This window comes from Carassius gibelio, chromosome A7, assembly GCF_023724105.1.
Source record: "Carassius gibelio isolate Cgi1373 ecotype wild population from Czech Republic chromosome A7, carGib1.2-hapl.c, whole genome shotgun sequence".
In the NCBI taxonomy this organism is placed as follows: domain Eukaryota; kingdom Metazoa; phylum Chordata; class Actinopteri; order Cypriniformes; family Cyprinidae; genus Carassius; species Carassius gibelio.
The window spans coordinates 29,561,702-29,572,235 of NC_068377.1; the positions used below are offsets into that span (position 1 = coordinate 29,561,702).

A 10,534-nucleotide genomic window follows, 5' to 3' on the forward strand; every position below is an offset into this window, starting at 1 on the left:
GCAATTTTCTGCTCGTAGAAGCGTACGAGCGCATAGGATTTGTGAACATTTGAATGAATTTCCATAATCCTGCTGTGATGCTCTTAGAATACGGATCTGAATGAACTCGACTGCTCAAGCTGTTTTTAAACGCGCTACATGATGCCGCCTATTGGAAAGTGTATGAACTGCAGGCTTCAGCTGTTAAAAGCTGCCGTCTTTGTCGGGCTACTTCCAGTGACTCGCATAGGGGTAGAGGAGTGCTCCAAAGACAGGATACTTGTTTCTTTGAAATAAATTTTAAAAAAAAACCGAAGAGAGAGAAAACCGATAGATATGGCGAATAAAGCAGCAGAGCCTGTTTCATTGCACCTGGCGGAACTCACTGCTACCCAGTTCCTCGACATCTGGAATAAATTCGATGCTGATGGTGAGTGTGACGGAGAGAGTCCCGGGACGAAAAGCGTTCTTAGTTTAGCCGTAGCCTACATCCGAGCTACTTATCCAAACTAATTTTTGTATTGCATTTGATTTCTATTAATTACATTTTAGTTTACATTTAATATATTCTGTATATTTAAAAGTGGGCTACAAAAGCAGTTAAATTATAAGGATAACATGTAAAAAATCTAAGCAATAGCCCAATTCATCAATAAAATACAAGCTGTTTCTGGAATGAGTATTTCAGTGTTCCAACACTTTTTGGAGTGATAATCAATTAATGTATCTGCAGGATTCTTGTAAGGAACTACACTTTCTAAAAGAGAGGCATGCATTATTCTTATTATTATGACAATTAGTAAGAATATTTTACTCGTGTAATTTTTGGTCTGGATTGAGTGATGAACTCAAGGATTTACGACATGATATTTCTTTGCGGTACCGCATGTGCATGCATAGTATGTTTTTATTTTTATGCGGGTTTCCTATAAGTTCATTGAGTTACACGTTTAAAAATAATCAAATAAAGTACATGTATGCAAGCATGTATAACGCAAGTTGTATCCTCATGCATTGTACAATGCCGTTTTACGCAGAAGCGTGTTCTTGAAATATTCAGGGAAATTGAAAAAGCGCCAGTGGGATGATTGCCTGATATCGCACTGTTAACTGCTTTCAGCGTTAGGCATGGGGTTTTCGCAGCTCAGTGAATTATGCCTCACATGAATTGTTAGCATTATTGATCCGCTCTGGAATGGAATATTTCCTTCCAATTGATTTATGTGTCAGCGTTTGAGAGACTATGAAGATTAAAAGTGATGGGCGGGGTTTGAGAAAAATTAGCCCACGTCTAAAACCAGCCTAAAATGGTTTGCTGTTTTTGGTTTAAGCTGGTCTTAAATAGTTTAAGCTGGCCTCTCAGATTGGTCTTGATCTGATCAAGCTGGTCTTCCATTTCTGTGAAGCTGGCAGTCAGCTTGATTAACTGGTCAGTGAGTTTGCCTCACAAATGCATGACTAAGCTAAGTGGCCAGCCAAGACCAACAAACCATCTTTGGCTGGTTTAGGCTAGTTTGACAGTGATATATATGTGAATGCCATATGTAAAAACATATGGTAAAAATAGTTCAAGGCCACCAAAGCTAGTTTTCTGGCCTTAGCTGGTTTAAGATGGTCTGATCTTGGTCTTATAATGAAATAAATTAACTTAAGTTTTTCTCTATAGGAAATGGCTGCATTGAAGGGAAGGAACTGGAACATTTCATTCGTGAGCTCGAGCTAGCAAGGAAAAGTGTGAGTGTGGTGAGTCACATACAGTTTTGTGTATGTTCATTATTTAAGTTCAAAACGTCAGCTGCAGCTGTACTTGTTAAGTGGTGATTTGTCACATGTAGTTATTAAGAACTACAGAATGAAATTATTCAAATTACAGAATCAAAATTAATCTAGTTCAATGAACATGCCATCTGAGCCAGATACCATCTGGCTGATATTTTCTGTCATTGCAATTTCTGGTTTTAAATATTTTCCTGAATGTAAAGTGACACTTCTCTGCAACTATGTGAAAGCAAATTGCTCTTATTTGTGCTGTTTTACATGTCAGTCATGTTTGGTTGGTTTTCAGGATCCTTCAAATGCTTCGTTCAAAGACAGGATGAAAGAGTTTATGCAAAAATTCGATGAGAACGGTGATGGGAAGATTGAGATGTCAGAGGTAAATTTCACCGTTTTTCACTGTTAGAGTAAACCACAGCAAGAGTTTAAAGCTATGAAGAGAGAATGTATTGCAGAACCACTGTCTGAGATTCATGGAACACCAGGAAGACTTATAAAGAGGAAAATGAGGGCAGATTAGGGGCTTGAAGGAGAGGACAGAAGGTTGCGTCTATCAAGGGGATGATGGAATGAGAGGAGGGAGAGATGGATGAAGGGGGAGGGAGAGGATGGAGGTGACTTCCATCATGATGGCAACACAAATGTATGGATAAAATGATTTATGTTGGAGGAAAAAATCTCACTAATCCAGTCATAGAGACCACATGAACATTAGAGCTCCTTCCTTCCTCCAATTCATGTTAACCTGCTTTAGTTATGATGCTATTTTTTTAATGTTTTTAGTGGTGGTATTTTTCTTTCTCTTGACGTGTTTGTAGTCCTATATAGCTTAGTAGAGGTAAAATGGTTTTGAAAGGATAAAAGGAACCTCTCCATGCTCTTGGTCACTCTATTAGAAATTGTTATTAAGAAAATCCTCCTAGTTGTGGTCCATACGTGATAGAATAACTCACTACAAAGTTTAGATGTTCACAGTTTTACACTCTAACGTCATGCAGTTTTCTTATTTTCAATCTGGTACAAAATCTCCAAAATGTTAGTTTATTTTAAAAGCTGGCAGGATTTCAGCAGCTCATTCAGACTGCTTCTCAAGGCTTGTTTGATCAGTGATCTGTTCTTTTGTGTGAAGCATGTGAATCTAAGATGAAACTGCAGATTATGTTGGGATTGTCATATCTGTCATCTTCTGCTTTTCCCCATTTTGGGGTTTTCTGCTTCACTTCTTTCAGAAAGGTAGAAGTTATCTTTAAAAGTAGGTTTTTCATTCTTACTAGTATGAACAGTAATCAATAGATTTGAGTAACGTTTAGCAGAAGAACAAAAATCAGCAGAATAGAGATGTTCACTTTTTAAAGGGTGCACATTTATTGTACTAAATAGCAGTAAATACAAGATAACCAAATAAATTAAAGCGATAGGAGTAGGTAGGTGTAAGACATTTATAAGAGTTCTCTTGTTTGTTTGTTTTTTCTAGTCATTATAAAAACTATCATGTAAAAAGTATCATGTATTTCCACAAAATAATGGAGCACAGCTTAAGCAGCACAACTGTTTTCAGCATTTAATATTATAAAAAATGTTTCTAAAGCATTAAATCAGCATATTAGATTTCTGAAGGATCATGTGACACTGAAGACTGGAGTAATGGCTGCTGAACATTCCAATTTACCATCACAGGAATAAATTGCATTTTAAAATATATGACAATAGAGAACAGATTTTAAACTGTAATAATATTTGACACTATTACAGTTTTACTGTATTTTTTTATGCAGCCTTTTTTCATCCAGAAGTCGACTAAGGATGCATCTATGCATTTTGTTGAACTTGAATCTCTCTCTTTATGATTTATATATGTTTCAGATAGAGATTAAGCATTTCATGATCATAAAACTATATTTGTCCTATATGTTGTAATACTATACCCATCCTTAAATCGAACAAAACATCAAATCGATAGTAAGGCTGAAAAGGTACTTTTTGCTACATAGACAGAAGGTGATCCTCCAGTCCCAGGTTTGTGTGTCAGAGCACACAGAGGTGGAACTTGTCGTAGACAGATGGTTTCAGAGCTTTTCAGACTTTTCAGTTGGGTACGGTTTAGTGTTCTTTAGCAGTTCAGCAATGATGGGCTCCTAACTGTCGGGGCCAGAAAAGATAACCAAAAGCATGAAATTGTCTCTCATCCCTGTCCAGCCCTTGCAGACACTCTCTTCCTAAGCCAGGCAGATAGGCTTTACGCAGGCATCAACTCAGACAGCAGCACTTGGTCGATTGTGTAGCAAAAGGGATGCTATGGATAAGAGCTTTGTGCTCCACTGTGCGGCTGTCCATGGTGCTGAAATCCCATTCAATGGTAATGGTTGAGAAAAGGGAGAATGTTTAGTTTTCAGTATATTTATTGTTTATATTATTAGTATATTTTATTAACTGATAATATATAATATATCTATATAAAATGTTACATTTAATATTTTATTAAAAGATAAAAAGATAAAAAGATAAAAAGATAAAAAGATAAAAAGATAGAAGATAGATAGATAGATAGATAGATAGATAAATAGATAGATAGATTTTTTTACATTGTTTTTTAGAACATATAATAATTATTTTTCTCTTTATCATTTTCAGCTTGCCCAAATCCTGCCAACTGAGGAGAATTTTCTATTGTGCTTCAGACAGTTTGTGGGATCCAGTGCAGAGTTCATGGCAGTAAGTAACACAGTGATTATTTTGTTGCCGGACCTCATGGATATCCTGATCTGTAGAGATTTTAATTGATATAAACTTTCTACTCTCTGTGCATATTAGTAATCTGACTGACATGATTAATGATCTCTCCATTAGTTTTGGGACTCAGTAGTTGCAATTATTAATGTCTCACTTTAAAAATGAAATGGCTTTCAGTAGCTGATGTGCTTTTGTGTGCATCTGTGTGAAAGAAAGACAGAGAGAGAGAGCAAGAAAATTCTGTTTGCAGTAGGTTATCCATTATGAATGGCATCCAATACATAAAGGAACACAGCGTGAGTATGAGTGAGTAACTGGGTTAATGGGGTTTCATTTGTACAACATGGTGATTTTGTAAATAATACAAAACATGTTCATTGTGAGCATCTAAATTGTAGAAGAGGACAGACTGTTCACATGTGTGGACACAATGTAAGTGTTTTGCTAGCATTACAGAGGAAAACACACATATACAATACAATAATGCACACAGTAACACACATCCTAGTAAATCAGGGCAGGCGGGTTTTTCTCCTCAGTAGATCACCTCACCAGTAATCCCAGTGTAATTCCGAAAATTCACAGGTTTTATCAAGATGATATAATCACATACAAATCTGATCATTTTTGATTGAAACCCTGTCTTTTTCACCTTTACAGGGCAAAGGATCTGTACATATATACATGTGGGAAAGTGTGGAGGTGTCTTAATGGTATGGTTTCATTTTTCAGGCATGGAGAAAATATGATACTGACCGTAGCGGATACATTGAAGCCAATGAACTGAAGGTATAACTCAATAGGTCACACTGAACTTCCTATAGATGGATCCATTACTAAATAAAATCATTTATTTTCCCCAGGGCTTTCTCTCAGACTTGCTGAAGAAAGCAAACAGACATTATGATGACAAGAAACTGAATGAATATACACAGACCATAGTGAGTGGACACACACAATTCACACAAGCACACATTTACACAACCACGCGTTAATTTGTGTGACCTTTTTCCTGCAGCTTAAAATGTTTGACCTGAATGGTGATGGGAAACTGGGATTGTCTGAAATGGCTAGGTGAGAAGGCCTCTGAATGAGGTGAAGTGAATGCATATTAATGCAATATTGTATAAAATGTTATATTTGTGTCCTCAGACTGCTTCCTGTAAAGGAGAATTTTCTGCTCAAGTTTCAGGTAAGATCAAGCATTGTTCATAATGTTAGATTCAGTTCAACTGTATTGTCATTGTGTAGAGTAAATGTTAAGTGTTCCTTCAGCTCAGAACAGAAGAGAGCAAGAACGAGATCATGGTTTAGTTTTTTTGGATAAAAGTGTCCACTAAATGATTCGACTTTATATAAATGTAAGTATAGAGCCAATGAAATACATCAGGTAACCATAGGTGTAAATACTAATATTGCAAGGTACAAATGCCTGTACAGTGCAATTCACTATATCACAATGATCATTGTAGATCACAGTAGCACAAAAGACATGGTGTATATATACCGAATGTGGGTTAGAATAGTAATTGGTTAGTTCAGTGCAGTTCAATAACTGTAAAAAGTTAATTCATTATAAAAAATAAGTTCTATTCAGCTGTTAGCAGTTCCACTAAAACAGTTGGGACTCAACACAAATCAGTTTAGTGTTGAATCAGTTCAGTTCAATAACATTGTCGATGTTGCAAAATTCATAAACTATGAACAAATTCGATTCAGCTTTAAAATCAGTTAATCAAACTGTGATATACTGGAAGCTGGCAATTGTTTGCAGTTACTGTAGAATCACAATAGTTTACAGTGAGAGCTGAGGAGAAATAGATAAGGTTTGTAATATGGCAAGATACTCTTTTTTTAGATCAGCAGATCAGATGCATGTATTCTGCAAAAGCCATGTAGAAAACTACATGATAACGGATGAATCTGTATTTGGGTATAGGTTTGTGTGTGTGTGTTTATAAGGTTTGTCTGTGTGTGAACCTGACAGCAGATTGGTAACTGATTTCTGATACAGAGAGCACGGGTTGATAGGGATTATTTCAATCCTACTGTAGTTGCGATAATCTCCATAGATTATTCTTGAACCTAGAGATGTACTGATCCGACCCAGTCTCCCCACATTCACTGGGAGCGCTCTTTCTTTATTTCTCTCTCTCTTTTTTTCCTCAAAAAACAACAAAAAAGAGGTTAAGACTGGAAGAACTGGTCTACGTTCTGTTTAGTCTCAAAGCATTATCGGGGTTAAAATATGGTGACCAAGATTTCCTTTGCCATTTCAGTCATGATTAAGATTTTAAATATTCATAACAGGGTGTCATTTTACAGTCAAAAATTTTAATAGAAATATGTTATGCTATATTTGCTTTATGCTATATTTTTTATTTGAATGTGGTTAATAAATTCCATCAGACTGAAGTGTAGTGTAAAACTGCTTTTTAATGTTATTAATGGAAGTTAGTATAAAATTTATAATATAATATATGTATGTATAAAATATGCATGAGGTTATAACAAATATTATCGAAATATTAACTTATTTATAATCTTATTTATAATCTATTTTCAAATATACTGAGAAAACATTTGTTTATTCACTAGGGGAATCAGAAGGCAGAGTTTAACCAACACGGAGGGGCATAAAATGCTCACAATAAATTGTAAACCAATATAATACATAGAATAAAAAGTAATGCAATTGAGATTTAAATTGAATATTATTACTGTCATTACTGGAATGCCATTGATTTAAATTATAAAAGCCATTTTCTAAATTACTTTTATGTGAAAAATTTGTGAATCACATTATCATTTTTAATGGCATGTTTACAAATGGTATGCATTCAATATTTTTAAATCATTTTCTTTCTTTCTTTTTCTTTTTTTTTACAGCATATGAATGATGCTATATGTCACTGCACTGTTCTGTTGTAATCCAAAGGGGTTAAAATGATTATTTTCTAGTTATAAATATTCAACACCTCAAAATTTAATCTGAAGACAAATTGATATGACACCGTAACTCTTGCACACATACACACATTCACTGAGCATGCACTAATGTCTCTTTTTCTTCTTTACCAGAATTTCAAACTATCTACTGAAGAATTTGAAGCAATTTTCACCTATTATGATAAGGTCAGATAATGTGTATACTTCTTAAGTTTGTGTTCTTGTTCATTTGTCTTGTATTGTGGGTTAGTAATCTACACATGATAATATAAACACAAAAACAACACTTATGATACACAACCACAAATTCATAACTGATACATCCTTTCAGATACCACAATGTCTTTTTCATGTTAATTTTCAATTACATTTTTTAAGTATTATGTCAGATGTTAATTGGACTCTAGAAATTCTAGAAAATGCCTTTTTAATATGCTTATAATTTAGAATGCATATAAAACTACCCTCCCCCCCCCCTTTTTGTTTTTTCCTCAACAGGATGGAAATGGTTTCATTGATGAACATGAACTAGATGCACTGCTGAGAGACCTCTACCAAAAACAAAAAATGGTAACTTGAAGTTGGGTGGGAATTTAACATTTTATGAAGTCTTTTAATTGAAAATATGGCAGAAAAGTTGCATCTGAAATGGCATATATAATATGCAAAATTGCATTTACACACAATTTGAAGCTTATTGTAGTTGACGAAAATTGTCACAGAAGCTACAAATGCAGAAATAAATTGTATGAAGATGTTTTAAATGTCAAATTATGAATATAGATACTTTAAATGATATTTGGGGTTGGTAAGATTTAAAAAATAATAATAATTGTATTATTTATTAAAATTGTATATTGTATGAAGATGTTTATTTGAAATAAATGCTGTTCTTTTCATCAATTGGAATGCTTTCTGTGACACAGTAGACTGGAGTAATGGCTGCTGAAAATTTAGCATAACTTTTTACAAATATTTTGTACAAATCTTTGGAAGGTACTATAAATTTAAAAAACACATTTTAAAATATGTGCTTATTTACATAATCCTGCACTTATTCCTGCATTTCAGCAATGGTACTCTGAATACTTATAGACTTTTATGTGTATCCTTCTTTAGGTTGTTGACCCTCAAAACCTGGCTAGCTCAAAGAAGAGCATCATGGCGTTGTCAGACGGAGGAAAGCTGTTCCGCACAGAGCTGGAGATTGTGTTATGCAAGGATCCGTCAGTGTGAACTCTTTTCCTTCACCCACCCTGATCTAGCCAAAGCAGGTGCATGCGGTGGCTCTGTTCCACCTCTTATCCTGTCAGAGTTAATCAGCATCCACAACATACTCCTCTCTCCGTGGCATGCCTTTCCCAAAGATATGGCTTCTCAATGTGTGCATCTCTCTCTCTTTTTTTTTTTTACATGACATTAAGGTATTATGATGGATATATGGTCCTATTCTCCTGCTTGTACCAAATCTTTGGTTGGTTTCTTTATGTATGCAGCCTGCTCTCTCTCTTTCCAGTCTCTCCAATATATCTCTTTTATTGTTCCTAGCAAGACTGTAGACTGTTCTGTTTAGCCAACATTGCTAAAATAATTACTGAAATAAAGATCAGATAATACATTTACCTTCGAAACCTTTCTGTTTCTTCTGCTTTAAAGGATCTATCTTAATTTATCTTCACATATAGGACCATTTCTGTATTCTCGGATTTAATTTTGCAAGGTAGTATAAATGCCCCTAATTAAGTTAAGGCTGCAACTGTTTTGGAAGCAGATAAGGGTAATAACGGGCACCTGTTATCGTAGTTTGGATGTACCATCTTCTCAGGTGCACTGAGATCTCATTTCCATTTAGATAAATCTAAAATCAGCTAACTTATCTTCGCGGGCCCGCAAGTAAAGACACGCATCTTCAAGCCAAAGTGGGCGCAGCAGCACAGTGAAGTGTTTAAAGCTTATCTTTTTCATTTTCATGGTACGAATGTTCTTTGTGCTTCATTAATCTCTGATACAGGATAAAACAGGAAAAGGTTTGTGGTGATGCAGCACAAAATTTAAAGGTGCCATTATGCTTGTCCTGCTGGGAGCACATGCATTTTTTACTACATTTTTTAAGAGGAGAGGGCAAACCATGGAAGCTTTCCTGCAGTTCATCAACCCAGCTAACAGGGAACTTTGGCTAATGTTTTGGCAAGGTTATTCCAGTAACATTAATACAACTTTTGTTAAAAAATGATTTGATCTTTAGGAATGTTTTCAAAACGTAAGCGAACAGAAACATTATTTATACATTGTACATGGAATGTTTTTTAGACATTAATCTAAAATTATTTAAATATTACTCATACTTTCAGCAGGTTCAAAGAACATTAAAAGGCAACTTTCCCATAAAATTGGCAGAATTATAAAATCCACATTTAAAATAGACAACTTCATGGGGACTTAATGGGAACAATAGAAAAATGTTCTTAGAACAAATTTGTGTTAGTTGTAAATCCACCTATTACAGTAAATGCAGAAACTAAAATATGTTTTCATATCGCCGTTGTATCATTTCATGATTTTTGTTTTGCGACAGTTGTGATAGTTGCCCTGCCACTTTCTTACTAGCGGTGCTACAAAACCTTGTGCAGTCTGGGAAGGCCATCAATTAAATATCAGCACTTTCATATATTTTTTAAAAAGAGTGTTTAAAATAAGACTTCGTTCTGTATGGCTCAGCTCACCAAAAAAAAAAAAAAAAAAAAAAAAAAACTGTGTGCACTTTAGATTCCTGTCTAGCACTCCAGAGAGATGAAGCACTCAAGACAGAGATCTGTGGAAACTGATGGAAACAGACTGGAAAGCTCAAGATAGACCTCTAGTGGCTGATGGCCAAAACACCAGTAACACCAACAATGCTGGTGTCATGAAAAGCATGATTCTTTCATGATAGTGATGGATTCCATGGTGATTTTTTTCTACTGAAACGGTCCACAATTTACTTTTGGATATCTGAATTTCTTATTGGAGTTTAAACTTCATATATTGCTGCTAGATGTATCCTAGGAATCATTAAATAGGTTGTACTCTAAGAATTATAGCTTTGGTTCCCAGACTTGGC

General features: G+C 34.9%; 1 protein-coding gene across 1 annotated transcript; it reads left to right on the forward strand.

The window, feature by feature from the left end:
• Positions 1 to 189: 189 nt before the first annotated feature.
• LOC128017116 (calretinin-like) lies at positions 190 to 9,056 on the forward strand. Its single transcript, XM_052602331.1, has 11 exons — positions 190 to 409; positions 1,646 to 1,722; positions 2,045 to 2,134; positions 4,387 to 4,467; positions 5,218 to 5,274; positions 5,349 to 5,426; positions 5,504 to 5,559; positions 5,638 to 5,677; positions 7,567 to 7,620; positions 7,933 to 8,004; positions 8,554 to 9,056. The coding sequence occupies exons 1-11, from the start codon at positions 316 to 318 to the stop codon at positions 8,668 to 8,670; spliced, it is 816 nt and encodes a 271-aa protein (XP_052458291.1). The 5' UTR covers positions 190 to 315; the 3' UTR covers positions 8,671 to 9,056.
• The last annotated feature ends 1,478 nt before the right edge of the window (positions 9,057 to 10,534 follow it).

Bases quoted from the DNA above. Each gene is read 5' to 3' on its own strand.
- LOC128017116 (XM_052602331.1), top strand. From the start codon at position 316: ATGGCGAATAAAGCAGCAGAGCCTGTTTCATTGCACCTGGCGGAACTC. The intron at 410-1,645 runs GTGAGTGTGACG...TTTTCTCTATAG, and splicing joins GAATAAATTCGATGCTGATG to GAAATGGCTGCATTGAAGGG. The intron at 5,427-5,503 runs GTGAGTGGACAC...TTTTTCCTGCAG, and splicing joins ATGAATATACACAGACCATA to CTTAAAATGTTTGACCTGAA.